Raw genomic sequence first — 16,820 nt, 5'->3', positions numbered from 1 at the left:
CCCACCGGGTGGGGACCGATGACACGTTCGAGCAACAAATTTTAAACGTTTATAAATATTTTTTGAAAAGGCGGATATCCATGTTAATGTCCGCGATAGGTAGATCTTGTATCGAAGTGTTGAGATAGCAAAAGATCTGCTATTCTCGGCTGAAGATTTGAGGGCCAGAGATCATTTTGCAATTTTTGATCCATCGGTACCACATCTCCCCTACATGTCCACTGCATTATATGTAACAGATGATAGCGTAACAAGAACAAGCTAATAAAATGAAGTGGCATGTGTGGGTATAGGCGAAATAGATATGTCGTACAGTCGAGTAATATCGAGCGCAAATTAGTGTTCATTCAATAGAATATGCTTGTGTTTTGAATTGAATGTGGAAATGGACGGATGAAAATGCTCGAGGACTGTGTGATTGCCGGAGAATTTCTGTTCAACACAGTCGTGATACGTAATACCTGATAAAGTCATCTGACCAAGATCTGATATATTTATCTCGCCTTCCGTCGCTTGCCATCTCATTTGTGTCGCTTGTCCTTTTATGTTGTCTTGTATTTCAGCCGTTTTCAAACAGTGATACGCCTACCACTAGTGGAACACGAGACCTTTTCAAGTGATACGGGAGGTTTTTATTTGTAGTTATATTCTGCGATATGCTGCCCTTCGCAGTAGCTAAATCCTCAGTAAATACACGATGCAACAATTAGCTCAGCAGTGCAACAATTTCACGTTGGTATTATTGCGCCACGGCAGTAGCAGCTTCACACTACAACAAAGAATACCAAGCAATTAGTGAGATTGGATAATGAATAAGTATGCCACTAGTGTTTATAGATTACCAGCCTTTAAAGCGGCACTTTGACCACAATTCAGGGTAGGTCTCCATGACCTAATTGCAGAGGAATTGTGGTCAAAGTGCCGCTTTAGAGGCTGGTAATCTATAAACACTAGTGGCATACTTATCCAATATCCAATCTCGCTAATTGCTTGGTATTCTTTGTTGTGGTGTGAAGCTGCTGTAGCGCAATAATACCAACGTGAAATTGTTGCACAGCTGAACTAATTGTTTCATTAGGTCTCCATGACCTAATTGCAATAAAGTCCAAGAGTCGAAATCTGGCGCTTGGACATACTTGCGAAGTGCTCTGATATAATATGATACCCGAGGTAGAATTGAGCTGCGGAAATATTTGCATTCATCGAATTAAATTGTGTTTCATGCTATATTCCTGTGTGTTATGGTTTGGTAATGATGCGAATAACCAACTAATAAGGATGGAATCGAGTAAAAACAATTCATTTGAGGTCTAGGTGGTACGCGATCGTAAAAGGTGTGAGAAACGCTGCTCTAGTTTTCAGTATATTTATACTTTTCATTCAGTGTATAAATGCCTTTTCCCTACATCCCCAGTCCTGGTGGGTGTCTGATTTGCAAAGCTACTCTATGTTGCTACAACGCCTTCATATTTTGATATTGTATCTTAATTTTGGGGTGCATTGATCTGATGGAATTTTCCATAATTAACAGAACTGAACTGATACGTTCTCTTGCAATTCGCGCAATGTCCGTACGCGCAGTGTACACAATTTGCAGTGTATGACGGCACGTAGGCATACATGTGATCTTGTAGTGTGTACAATATCTACAATACTTATGTCGCGTTACAATCGTTCAATCGCATCATAATTCATTCAGTTCACGCGTGGTTAAGATATTGAAAAGTTTATTAGCATCATTGCTAAATTGCAGTTGGAAATCTTACTAATGCGAGCACTTCATGCAGACTTAATTCATACATTTTCAAATCGTTACACGAAGCGGAGGAACCGGGGCGATAAAGTAGTCACGATCGTGAGGTGTTGATCGATATCACGTATTCAGGGCAGGTCGGCAAACGATTTACCTGGAAAACTATTGCGTTGCTTGGAATACTATAGTAGTCAATGAATGGGAGAGCCGTCAGGAGTGAGGTTAAATGCGGGTATACGTGTAATATATTTATCAACCGCGGCTAGCAGAAATGGCCGACTGGAATCATATCGGTAAAATGTCAATCATATCATTTGACCTTGGTGATATTTTCGAGAGAAGGGGTGACCGTAGGCGGTGCGGGCCTGACTTCTTAATGCCAGATTGGCAGTCGTGATTGTTTTCCATGTCAGGTTTCCAAGGTCTGCGGATTCGCACTACGACAGAGTTTGAGCTGTAGGCATTACGTAAGCTACATTCATCATACACTGCACAGTGCACAACTTATATTGCGCGATCTATACCGGACACCGCAGTCAGGAAGATAAAATTCAGCTTATCTATTCAGGTTAATATTTATTAAAATAATCACAGCTGCTTGAAGATGAAAGTTATTTGCGCCGGATACCCGAAGAGTGGCACCAAGTCATTGGCACATGCCCTCCGTATACTCGGATATAAAGGTGATGTTAATTTATCCTATTAAATAGGGAAATGAAATGTTATCCAATACCAGTTTGAAATATATATGATTAGGTCGGCCTAAAGTGCCTTCTCAAAATTGAATGCACTGTTTCATAATAGCTTCATCATGGAGCTATCGTAGGAAATTCAAATATCGTGTTATTGCAGTGGTTCTCGAACTTATTAGATGCCAGCCTTTATAATAGTGGAATACTCTTCCTCCCCCTTATCGTGATATCACAAATTATTAAAGAGAGAAATCAGAACGCTAGGTATCCCAACGGATAGTTTCATGGCATTGAAAGTTATGGCTTCTGATTAGAGAATTCTCAAATATCAAAGTTGAACAAAAAACAAAGCAATAACAATGAACTGGAGGTAAATCGTGCGGAGCGCAAGGAAATTTTCATTTAACTGCGGCTTCGCTCCCCCCTCCCCCCGTTTGAGCACCACTGCACTAAAATGTATTTGAGATGTTAAAAAGCTTGTTTTCTTTGTTGCTGCCTTTCCGGGCTGCAGTTCTTTTAAGGTTTGTCCAGCGCACCTTGGACTGAATGTCTGTCTTCGTGTTCTTGTCACCAGACCGACTTCAATTAAAATCCCTAATCTTGACGACCTGCTCGGTGCAAACTAAAAGAATGAGTTTACCTCTGACTCCTGTATACAAATCTTTAGTGCTGTAATCCTTCTTTGAATTCTAGCTATCGGCTTCCTTTTTTGTCATGGCCGTTCATCCTATATGGATGATGACGACTCATAGTAATCACTAGCGCTGATTGATTTGATTTACGAATTAGGTATTCAAAAACGTAACAATTTGGAACACATACCGTATTATGCGTAGTGTGACAATGGTATCGAATGTTTGAAATTAACTATACGGAAAGAGAGATTTCTTGTGATTTCAATTTCTCCTGATACTTTGCTACATTAAGTTTATTTTGAATCTGGATTACGCATGCGAAGTAGCCTACGTAGGCAGTGTATTCGTGGCATATTGATGAACACTGAACAGGCTTCAAAATAAACGAATTTCATGTTCAGTTGATACAGCTTATGGTTTAATCCACACAAAAACACTGCAAAGTGCGTTTCATGTTTTGAATTCGAAGAAACCTTTCGCGGGTCGCACTTTGCCTAGGTCTGCTCTAGTGGTTGTGTAAAAAATACATGTATGAACTTTCAACCTCATTCACACTCAAGAAACGTAGTAATCACTTACTCGAGTATACTCGATTTTGCACTGCTCTAACCGCAAGGGCGAGTCGCAGGCAATATGGTAAAGGTCTTTAATGGTCATGCAGATGCGAAATGTATTCTTTATCCAAGTTGATGTTTAAAAACGCTGACTCGCAGCTATTTATCTGACTTCGCCTAGCCATGGTGAGTTTCCGAACTCAAAGACTACTCCAAGTCGTTTCGGCACCTTACCATCTTTTCATTGTATCGCAGTTTTTGGGGTGACTCGAAATGATGCAAATAATAATAAACTGATACTGATACTGGAGCTGAACAGTTAGAATACAACACTGCACTTTTTTTTTGCAAGTCAACCATAATCGACTTGGTTTTGTGAAAGAAAATCAAGTAAATAGCGAAATATATAAGGTTGGTATTCTCCCACTAGAAGTTCCTATACATATCTCACAACTTAGTCAGGCAAAAAGGGCTGTTTATTGCATTAGTTCAGGGGTCGGCAACCTCCAGGTTGCGACCCAAGGTGGGTAGACTCAACTTGTCCTGAATGATATTTATTGTTCGAGTTCATAGCAGTTGCCTGCTGTGTTCCAAGTATGGCGATTTAGAGGGATCATCGTACCATGAGATTAATAATGTTCGGATTTATGGGAACAGTGCTATATTAGTATTCGAATAATACCGGTTATTTAAACTTTCGAGCTCGGGTCGTAACCCTTGTAGCAACAGAGCAACGTTTGACTCATATACGAGTGAGCCTTCTCGTTTTTATGCAGATCACTTTGTACTTCATTAGTCTGTGTTCATCCAGTGTTTTCCTGCACCTTCATTAAAACCAATTGTTTCATAACACTGACACACCGGGCAAGAGAAAGTAAGATTATATGAATGTATCTTAATTATGGAAATATGCATGCAATATACGGACAATATAGTCACATGTCCACGCAATTCAAGCTTTGTTTCTGGTAACAAGCGAAGCTTGGCCCATCTGTACCTCATTTTTACCCATTGGTTTCAATGCACTCAACGTACCCGACTATATGCATAAATTTGTTATTGGACGAATATTCACCACGTGGCTGAGCGAAGTCGGATTCAACGCATTGATATATTAAAAACGAAACATTCGAATCGATTTTGAAAGTAGAGCGTGACATGTGGTTAAGCATGTGTGAAGTCAAGTCACGTATTTTAAAACTTGTGGACAGTATGCATTGTAGGAGGTACCATCGAAGTAACAGTGAAAATTAAACGTTAAAACAAATTGACCATTTTGTTTTTGTCAAATTATTTTAGAATACTTTGTATGTTAACATTTCCTCCAACTTTACATACTTAACTTTTATCGTTTAGCTTAAGCAGAACTCGAAGCAATTTTCTCCGTATCGGAAAGCAATATGCTCTATGGGTATTCCACATGACAATATAATACAGGCTGTAGCAAATATCCATTTTTTTTCAAAAGATACCGAAGAATCACAATCAGGTACTTTGTTAGCTTCGACTTGCAGAAATTTCAATAGAACCACGCGTAAATATCTACCAGCAAAAAGGCATCAACTAAGTTGCATGCATTTGTCGTAGTTAATTTAGGGCTAATTTCGGTTTTTGAAGGCCACCGGACCACAACATTAGTTTTGGAGTTTTACAGGTCCGCGAGGTCAAAAAGGTTGAGAAACATTGTTCCAAATTAAATTATTTTTGCGTCATGTTCCCGTGCTCACAATTATTCATGAACCACATTTTCTAGGCCGTCATTTTATTTGGACTACGAAAATCGACAGTGTGGTATTGCTTATGCCCGAGAATTGGTATTAATTCCTTCCTCCAAAGACTTCTCGAAGAGTGATCGAGAAATGCAGCCACCCAGCCTTATCAGCAAACGATTAACGCGACTCTAGCTACACAAAAACCTTTGTGCGTGATGTAAAAAACGCATTACAGATTGTAGACGAACTTTCTCTTGTGTAATCATCAATTACGTGTAGCAACTATTGTCTACTTCAGAGGTCTCAAACACGCGGCCCGCCAGAGCATTTTGTGCGGCCCGCGACGATATTTTAGATTTTTATTAATTTTACAATATATAAGTGTCACATGTATCTTTTTAGGTTATAAAGTGAAAATTATCTCTTAAATTGCTCCGAAAGCCTGAAATTATTCATCAAACTTCACTATCACATCAATTGCAAACGCTACCATGCAGTGGAAGATTCACTATTTCACAACATTTCCAATTCATGGTGACAAAACCAGACCCTTAACGATTCCTAACTGAAATTTGTGAGTTGAAGTTGGACGCGACCTTTCTTAGAATTACTCGATGGCAAAGTGAAAATGACTCGAGTGGACTCGGAATGCCGTGAATTTGTTTGAACCATGGACGCAACAAACTAATCGCGTATCAGGGGAATAGTAATAGATGATGAGAAGGTCACAGCTTGGTATTTTGCTAACTAAGCAGGCAATAGCTATGACAACCATTGGCAATCTGTTAGTTACATCGTTGGTCGCTAAACCATGTTATTAAGGCCACGTAAAGGTACCGAGTACCGTCGTGGTACGCTCCAACGATGTAACAACAATGGACCGTTCGGCGTTCCGACATTTCAATCACTATATAGGACACATTCATTAATATATTTATATTATATTTATATTTTTCTGCTCCTATATTTGAAGATTGGCCGTGAGATTAATAGCCTACTTATCAGAAGTAGGCCTATACCCGAATCCTGGATTGGAATTACAATGATCAACCTAAAAATGTTTTGATATCAGATCAGTCTCTATTATCAATCTGTTAAATTCAAAATATTAATAGTAGCTGCAAAATTATAACCCGACAGCTTCTATGATGGCATCATACATTTGTCCACCAATATGGTGTCTATATCTTATGATTAATATACATCAAGTACAACAACAATTCTATTGCAATAGTTATAAATGTGATGATTCTTTTCGTGCCCGGCCTAAATTGATACAAGACTAAATCACATTTTGCCGACGTGTGTTTACTGTCAGTCTGCTGGATCGGCTCACTTTCAATAGGACAATTCATTCGCGCCAAATACGACCTACTTGGAAAGATATAGAATACCCCTCTAAATGCTGCGGCCCGCGGCGTCGTCAAAACTGGAAAACTGGCCGGCGAGCACATTTGAGTTTGAGACCTCTGGTCTACTTGATACCCTCGTATTCCGGGATTATCGCGCAATGTCCCTTGTCGCCATTTAGTATAACTCGTTACCCACACGACTCGTTGTGATTCGTTGATTCACGTTCTCATTTGGATATCAAAGACTACTCCGATCGCTTCGACACCTTGCTATCTTTTCATTGTATCACAATATTGTCATGCATTCATATGACGTTTTTTAAATAATTAACTGAATTGAACTGAACTGATGCGTAGAATGTCAACTGCATGTGTACTCACCGAACGTACCTTTGAACTCGTAGAGTGTACGTCTGTCTTGTTGCCATCGTTCGATCGCAATATATTCGATTCAGTTCACATTCATTAGAACTGCACTGCCGATACAACGTGCAATAATCAGTAATCTGACACGGGGTGATTTGTTCCTCAACGTAATCGATTGCAATTACGATTAGTTCTGAGTCATGCAATTACGATTGCGATTATAGTAAAATCTAGAACAGTGGTTCTCAACCGGGGCTCCGCGAAGCATTTTCAGGGGGTCCGCGAGACCTCCAAACTTGGAAAATGATTAATAGACTAAATTGTATTTTTTCAATTAGGTAAATCACGAGACAGATTCGCTTCATAACTGGTAAAGCTTCACGACTCACATAACAAAAATGGCCTTTGGAAATGAAACATCCTACTATACAAACTCATTTTTATTGATAAATTGACAGCAGCCTAATGATACGAACATATATTGCTATTTGAAGATGTTTTATCGGGGTCTGCGCTAAAATATAAAGTCAGACTAGTAAGATCAATCAGGGTGACTTCAAGATGTTTATAAGTTGGCAGTCTCAGTAATATAGTGAGCAGTCGCTTGAAATGGAAATTTTTGATCCATTTTCTTCTGTATACATAACCACTATTGAAGTATAATTGCAAGTTGATCTGCTAGATAAGAATGGCTAGGCTAGACTTTCACTCAAAAAACTGTTTCTAAATTTTGGAGCCTTACGGTGTCGTCGGAAGCGTTACGAGTTAATTTTACATTCACCACCACCTGTCTTTGAGGAAGTGGATTTTCAGCACTCGTTCACAGTAAATCAGAAGCGCGGGTTTCAAGACATGACCATAAATTTCAATAAATGCACCTGCAAAATTCGCTTTGAAATAATAAAAATTGATACAATTTCTACATAATGTATAATAATATTTATAGGATTAGTCAATTGGTTTCTATTTATCACATCAATTTATACATAATGTATGATAATATCTATAAGATAGGCCATTTTGCTGCTGTTTATCACTATCCCACAGTTAAATTTTGCAGACGTCATATCACGGTTGCGCGATAATTGAGCTAAATTTAAACGAAAACTTGAGGTGGTCCGCGGCGCTCCCTGACAGCCGAAAGGGGTCCGCGAGGACAAAAAGGTTGAGAACCACTGATCTAGAAGAAGTCAATTATGATTACGATACGATTACACGTAAAACTAATCACGATGACTCAAGATTACATTGATTTTGCCTCTAATCCTAGCCCTGAACATATATTGAAAGACTAGTATAACGATTGAGAAGATACCTCATGAAAGAACAATTTTCTTTTCAAGTGTGACATAATTTGTTCATTACGTCACAATACATCCATTATCCAACTCTATAGCTGACGATTTCTGGCAGATATAGTGAGATAGTGTAATGGTTATGCGTCCGGCTTCTCGAGCGGTAGGTCGTGGGTTCGATCCCCGGCCGGGTCATAATGGTATCCGCAGCTATCCTGCTAGGCGCGATCACGGCAGCATGGAGGAGAAAAAAAACGGGGGCGCAGACTAGATGACCTCATGGGGCCGTATCGCAACTCCGTCGCCAAAGCATCTCGATGGTGCAGGCGAGAAAGAATATCATATCCCTCTCTCTCTATACGATTTTCATTCTAGTTACAGCACACGCTAACATGGCGTAAAAACGCATGACTATAACGACAGATTCAAATGTTGAGTAAAGAATCGGGAAATAGCGATTGTTGTTCGCTTCATGTGTGGGGCCACATGCGAATAAGATAAAGTGATAAGATAAAGTGTCATAATGAATAATGCTTTTTGCAGTTGAACATACGTATGCCTATTGCCAACAGTCCACTTCATACAGATACTGCGAGCAATCGTTAAGAGTAACGGAGAAGAGCGAGTTGGTTACGATGTGTCAACAGCCGTTGCTTTAATGCTTCGATGTTGACATAGTCATGTGTTATTTGACTAGAAAAAAATTTCAAATCTTTGTCCGGTGTACAAATGTACACACTCTGCGCCGAGCAGAACGTCGAAACTATGTTTAACTTACCATAACTAAAAACCATTCATTACGTTACTATTTGTAGGGTTACCATACGTCCTCTTTTAAGAGGATTTGTCCTCGTTTTTGACTTTTTTGAAAGCGTCCTCGGAGGACGCCCTTTTGTCCTCTTTTTTGAGATTTTGTCCTCTTTTTTGAAAATTTAGGTCACATTTAGAGCAAAATGCGAGTGATGTGCCGTAAATTAGCACAGAAGTGACGCTCCGGCGGGTATTTCGGAGTGAAAAACGGTGATTTGAGCTCTGAGCGAAAAGTTGCCTTTTTTTTCTTTTTTAGTCAACCACCTAGCAATGTGGAGAGGAAAACGGTATTTTGAGCTCTGAGCGAAAAGTTGACCTTTATTTTATTTTTGTTTAGTCAACCGATCACAAAGTGGGAAAAATTCACCGATTATTGAGAATTCTTGTCCGGTTTTGCAAGTCTCAAATTTCTGAAAAAGTGTCCTCTTTTTATATTTCCAAAATATGGTAAGCCTACTATTTGTAACTAGGACTTCGTAAGCTGGCGTTTATTCTCTTCCTATTGCAGGGTAGTGATGTCCGATCCGATGTGTATTGATATGACACACGACATGGACGCGGTTCTCTCAATCATAAAAGATACTACTACATCGAATGTATATTTAGTACGTGCGGGTAGATTCGTTACGCAACGGCGAGCAAAGCTAATACTTGTGTTGTAACAATGGGCATGAGCAATGAAGTTTAAAATTCATGGCATGCAATTCACTCGATGGTCGGCCTAACCTTAGGTCACTTGAAAGTGGTGCAGTGGTCCTTGATTGCATAACAATACAATTTCAGGTCGAAATTTATTGTATTAGATCAGCACTCAAAATAAGTCCTGGACTCTGGACAACCGGACCTTCCCGCTTCCCAGTTCGCACGTGGAGACATTTGGTGCGACTAGCACATGACACCACGAGTGTGCGAGTGTGAACCTGAGATCATTAAAGATTTCAAAACATGTGTCTTGAAGCGACCTTGACATAATTGATATGAACACGATCCCAAAGACCGGATAATTGCATTCGTATAGCGCCAGCGGTAATGGAATACTATATAGCGGGTAGTGCGGTGCTTGGCGTAAGAAGGCATGTGTCAAATCTCTATCCTTCGTATAATATATGCATAGTTAGTCAAGAAAACTACAATATGACTGATACGGTTAATGTCGGTAAATAGTACTCCACTGTACCCATGATGATCGGTTGCACGAATCAGCGTTCAGGGAAATTTATAAAAGAAACTGGCTTGATGGTGATAGTAGCTGTTTCATGGAATTCAATGCAATATCCATCGATAATGTTGCTCATTATTATTATATCACTTAAGATTTGGAAACAATTGATGGCAAAATTTTGCGAATGGCAAAATCTTTCCGCTATCACAATCATTTTGTAATTCTAGAATCTAGCTGCAGTCATGTTGTGGCTTGGGCAATTAATACTTTCTAGTGTAGCAATTGGTAGTATTAGCAGAAATAGAGGGTTGTAACGACATTAACAACTAAAATTGAATTGACATTTCTGTCTCTTCCACGCAGTGTACGACGTTGAAGAAGCAATTAAATACGGCTTCGATGAATGGACGAAGATACTAAAAAATGAATCTACTGACGTTGATGCAGTCATTGACAAAGTATACACGGAAGATGTTGAAGCGATTGTAGACAATCCACATTTGATCTTTTTCGAGAACTTTTTCAAGCGCTGGCCTGGAGTAAAGGTTCGTCATTTACGATACTATTATTGCTCACGTAAATTGATGCGCAGGTACAATGACCCTTTACACCAAGCTGCTTTTCTTCATTATGATTGGATATCTACCGACTTATAGCATGGCCAACTCGTAGGCGTTTGTAAGACACCACTTACGGGATCGGATGGTCGGTCGGACTCGTACTGGCATCCTATATTCGTGTTTCAGCTGTGGATCATACCACGCCAGGGGTGTGCAAACCTTTTGGCTCGAGGACCGCTTTCAACATTTGAATCCATTCGCCGGCCGCACTTGAGATTATTAGACAAAACGCAATATTTTGATTTAATTATATCGTGACCTAGGTAATATATAGGTGGATAATATATATGCATAATTAAAACAAAACAAACATAGATTTGATGATAACTAGGGGAATTTTTTTTTTGACATGTCAAAAAAAGTCAAAATTAGGTCAAAATTGTAGCGTTAGGTCAAAATTTGTCAAAATTGTTTACGAAGTCAAACATTTTTTGACCTCTGCATTTTGTTTGTATCGTAGATTTTGCGCTGTCGGTGAACTTATCATTTGATATTTTACAGCTTGTAGCCTACTTTATAGGCCTACCGTTGTAAACGGACCATCGTCTGCTCATTGTGAATCATAAATGGTCAAATGAAACAAATAGTGACACGGTTTTATTGTCAACGTACCGCAATATCCTATCTGAAGCAAGACTGCTTGGACATTGCATGGTTCTTATATCAAGAAGCGCAAGCTGAAAAATTGTGATATAGACAACATTGTCAGAATGAAGCAGCACGGTTTGTCACCAGCAGTGTGCACACAACTTGAGTGTTGTCAGCCCACAAATGCTGCTGTTGAACGTTCTTTCTCCGTTCTTGGCAAGCTACGTATGGACAGACACTTTCTACCCGAGAATGTAGGAAAGGATCTTTCGTTGTACTACAACAAATTTTAATTATTTCCACAAGAATACGTAATGTAACTACTGGAATTCTTCATAGGGCCAGATTTCGTTAAAATACTAGTTTTTCATGTAAAAATCTGTCAGTTTTTGAGCCAAAAACGTTTTTTCAGGCCAATCTACTTTGTAAGGACAGACAGTTCCAACCAGAAATGAAGATAAGTAGTGCAATTTTAACATTATATGGGAAAACACCTAATTTGCATACGTGAGGTCAAAATTTGGTCAAATTTCAGTTTTTTTAGGTCAAAAAAGGTCAAAATTTAGATTTTTTAGGTCAAAATCTTCCGTTTTTTAGGTCAAAAAAAAATTGCCCTAATGATAACGTACACGCGTCAGAAACATTTACAATATTTTATAAATTGATCGTCTTCACTAATCCAATTGTCAAAATTAGGGATGGACATCGGTTGTGCCGATTCTTAGAACAGGATGGAGATTTGTATCTGTGCGCAATCATCTGTTCGTAGATTTGCTGATTCTAATTTTGCGTTAACTCCTGGAAACACAATGCTGAGGGCATCATAACTGGGGCTGGGCATAATGATTCGAGTACTCTAATCTGAATCGAGTAGTAATTTTAGTGATTCGAGTCGAGTAGTAAAAGACGATTTTTTCGAGTACTGAAATTATACGCTCCTCGCCGCTGAAAGTTAATTTATCAACAAGAATTATAGTTTCGACACTAATTTTCACAGACGAAGCCTTGAAATCTTGACTGGTCGTACCGTAGCATATAATACATATAGTACAAATCTACAAATGTTAAAAGTCATGATCATTCCACAACATTGCCACCCAATGAAATGGAATCAGTGTTGTCCAAAAAATACCTAGCTATCTTTAATATGATGGATAACGGACATTATATTCTTTGTGGTGGCATAAAAGGTACTATTTGTACTTTGAAATACTATATTCGGTTATGACGTCATAATAAGTGATACTCGATTACTCGACTCGACTCGAAGCAAAATACGTGATTCATAATCGAATCACCCGGGTACTCGATTTTGCCCAGCTCTAACCATGTTATCTGTAAATACATTTCTACAATATGTAGAGATTATAAATATAAAATACTTCTTGACATATCGAGGATGAATCTACTTATCACACGAGCGAATCGGTTTATCCAAGCACAACACTAAAAGTGATTAATTGGGAGGAATTGTCAAGTTAAAATCACTCTCATGAACAGAATTATGTCATATCCGGTTTGACGTTCTGTGATGCGTAGAAATTGAAACCGAGGGCATTGAGGTCAGGCGATTGTGGTAGCAATACTAGAAAATTTTAAAAAACAGCATAGTCAATCTATAACTTATCTTAATAATTGTCCTGCGGAAATTTTCGGAGAAAAAGTTTAGTCAAGCGGCTGCAATAATTATAGATTTTAGGGAGCATTTTCATCAACGTTTAAAAAGGTTTCTTAAGGCTGTCGGGGCCGCACAAAATGATGTGGCGGGCCGTAGTTTGCCCACTCCTGCACTATGCCATCTCGGAACACTTAAAACAGCATAGTTGAACAACTGCGCTAAGACATTAACGTATGACCTTCTGCGAATTCTGTACTGGTCACCTCGCCGTCTCCATGAGTGATTGGCTGGGACGGATCCATGTGGCATTTGTTTATAGCCCAGTAATACTAACCAGAGCTATGCAGATGTCGCCGCTGATAAATTGTAACCACGTTGTAGAGAAAGTGGACAGCTGCGCACGTCCTTATGCTTCGAAACATTGTTTTCTTTTAGGTTTCATAGTTTATTAATCGCAGCGACATTCGTATGCGCTGTTCACGATAACCATAATACATATCTGGCAATTACTTCAACATATATTTATTTAACTTCCCATCTCATAAAAGCAACCCCTCGCGATCATGCCAGCGGAGAACGCCAATGAAGGAAGTCTTAATGTGTTTGCAAACATGAAGAAGATGCCTACAGCCAGATTCCGATTCTACAATCTTTGATTTTGTTATAGGTAATAATGTCGGTCCGTGACGAGAACGAACAATTTGAAAGTTACAAACGAATGCTCGATGACTACGAAAAGAACTATTGGTTTTTGCGAACTATGTCGAAAATTCTAACGCCCACTGGAAGAAGCATGGACGGATGGGATGAAACGATGCGTATGGCCATATCTGTAAGTGTGCTATCTTGCTAGAACAGCTGTGCAGCAACGAAAATTACAGATGATGAAGAATAGTGTGGTATCAATGGCCGAAGTCTGGCACAGAATGCTCAGTAGGGCTGTTCAAAAATAACTTTTTTCTCCCGATTCAAGCCGGTCACCTCTCAAATCGTCAGGTTGCAGTAGAAAACCTTGCTCACCAAATTTCACTCGATTCCAACCAGTAAAGGCCTCCGCAGATCCAATTAAAAATTTTAATTTATTATAGAAAATTAAAAAAAAAAATTTCCAAATTTTTCTGCCAACCCCATGAGATTGTTGAGCTGTCTTCAAAGACGCTGCAAAACAAATTTGAGTCAATTCCGACCAGTAGAAGCGGAGTTATGTGAGTTTTTCGATGATATTTCTCGGATTATCCTTGATTGGTGGTCCAGTCCAGTCAGTCCAGTTCCAAATGTAAAACTGTAAATAATTGTAATAGAACCGAAGATTCAACTCAGGAAATTCAACACTTAATGCTTACGATTTGAATCGGTTCTAGATTCAAGTTATAGTTTCGGAATAGTTCTGATTCTGTTAGGCATATAGGTTAAGTTTACATAAGTTGAATTACAATGAAGTCTTCAAACGCGAGGAAATTGAAGCTCGAACGATTAGGCAAGGAAGTGATGTCGTAGCTATGGACACGGTATACTACGGGGTTAGTTTTCAGTAATCATTTCCAAAATATCGATCTCAGGGAAACGCTTGCGTCTCATTGTTTTATGACGAATGACGATACATTCATACGTAAAACCTAACTACTCAATCTATAATGGTGGTGCTGGTGATTGATATCAAACGAAGTGTTATCTTGACATGTATAGCTTCAACCACACCTGGTGTAAGAAACACACGCCGGATTGTGGGAGTTGAAATGTAGGAATCCCAGACTCGGATAACCTCTGTCATTTATACAACTAAATTAGATGCGTGGAGTACATGGAGACAAAAGTTTTCGCATATCGGCACTATGTTCCAAGATTTATTTATATTCGGAATGTGACCGTCAAATTTGACCTGCCTCTAACCAAGATGTATTTTCTTCCAGGGTTCAGTGAAGCCGAACAAGCTAACATTCATCGGTCATATGCGTCGCCATTTCGCCTTCGTGAAATCTATAGTTCCGAGAAACCAGATGCTGACGTATGACATATCACAAGTAACTTTCAATTTTTATGCCTTCGCTACATAATTACGACGCGCGCTACGACGTGGCTTTTAAATGTAATATGAAAGACATGTCATGGCCACAGAAACATAACAGGCGAGGCAGCTCAGCTAAATTTCTAAAACACTAGAAGGGCGGGTTCTTCTTGTATGCGAATTCAGCTGTCGTTGTCTGTTTTATTATGCGGTGATATGGGACACATACGCACACACATATACATAATATGCGCTATCCGAATTCTCCGACTAAAGTGTGTGCGTGGAAGACAGGACTATTCGGCACCGGCGATTTTTCATGAGCATCGTCTATGAACATCGAAGTTACGGTAAACATGCGGCGGCTAAAGAATCGTCACATGCAGGCCTTTTTCAGGTGTATTTTCAGAATTCCCTGTAGGTCCGAAGTAGCCTAACATTAACTCGTGGGCCACACTGTCCTGCGATCCGTGTTCTGGATATCACCAACTTATATCATTTCGAACAATGTATATAACTAGAGATGGTGAGATATCATTCACCATGAGATTCTTAGTTATCTCCAGGTCGTACGATGGACTGTGTAGAACATGTTGTTGTTAAAAGAGTAGAGAGTTGAGCGAATTTTTATTTCCAGGGCTGGGAGCCGCTCTGTGACTTTCTCAACAAGCCTGTCCCGATTGAGCACTTCCCGATGAGAAATAAGACGGGAGGTTCGGATCAAATCATCGATAAAGTGCTGACACAATCGCGCGTGGTCAAGAAAATGAAAGTCGAACTTCTTGTCAGTTTTACCCTGCTGCAATTCGTTTTGTGTCTAAGCGCCTGGGTATTATATAGATGGTACATGTTGCCGATTTAAGATGACGGCGGCAATTTATTAGCCGCCGTTTTACTTTTTACGTAACTTTTTTTACTGTTATACACTCCTATTTTCATAATTAAATAGTCCCCCGGAAAACATTGATTCATCAAGTCCGCGAACCGCAGAATTCAAGATATCTCGCCGTCACTTATATTTATTTTTATTTAATACCATTCCTCCCATAACTGTAAACTGTCACTTGGAACCTTGGTAGCCATCCGCACATGCAGTTCTTGAGCTTCAAATGACGCTGGAAGTGGTCTCGTACTTCGAAATAGCATTTAGTTCAACCAACAATCTACGACCCTTAGCTGAATTGAAGCTGTTGCGTCATTTAAAATGCTATTCTGCCTAAATTTTGTGAACAGTTCTCATGAACTGAAATGTAACTTGTCATCCAAGTAGTACAATTGACGCATTGTGATATTTTTCAAATTTTGCCGATTTTTATTTCAATATTTCACCAGTTCTCCTTTCACTTCATTTGCTACACGCTATTTATATCCCTGTATAAATAAGGTACACTGTTCTTTGTAAAATACTGCTTCAGTTATATTTAAGGAATGTTCCATCGCAACATACAATTTACAGGCAGGTGGCGATATAGCGTGGTGGTATGATCCACAGCTGCAAAACCAAAATAGATGGCTCAGTGCGCACGGGTTCGAATCCTGAATCCCTTTCCAGGCTAGAGCTTTCTAGGCTACTACTCGCAATATGATTCACCTCAGCAGTGTCTTCAAAATGCATAGAAGTAGACCATGACACCAGTGGGCATGCGCAGCTATCGAAT

At 39.3% G+C, this 16,820-nt stretch overlaps 1 protein-coding gene across 1 annotated transcript; it reads left to right on the top strand.

Moving 5' to 3' along the window:
- Positions 1 to 1,568: 1,568 nt before the first annotated feature.
- Positions 1,569 to 16,556, top strand: LOC145437009 (uncharacterized). Its single transcript, XM_080314179.1, has 5 exons — positions 1,569 to 2,436; positions 10,695 to 10,876; positions 13,825 to 13,989; positions 15,068 to 15,178; positions 15,800 to 16,556. Exons 1-5 carry the CDS (start codon positions 2,358 to 2,360, stop codon positions 16,022 to 16,024), a joined length of 762 nt encoding a protein of 253 aa, XP_080170305.1. The 5' UTR covers positions 1,569 to 2,357; the 3' UTR covers positions 16,025 to 16,556.
- Positions 16,557 to 16,820: the final 264 nt, after the last annotated feature.

This window comes from Botryllus schlosseri, chromosome 4 (genome assembly GCF_051294905.1).
Source record: "Botryllus schlosseri isolate E-star chromosome 4, Bs_hap1, whole genome shotgun sequence".
Lineage (NCBI taxonomy): Eukaryota > Metazoa > Chordata > Ascidiacea > Stolidobranchia > Styelidae > Botryllus > Botryllus schlosseri.
Note: the sequence above shows the minus strand (reverse complement) of the source record. Positions and strands in the feature narration are given on the sequence as shown.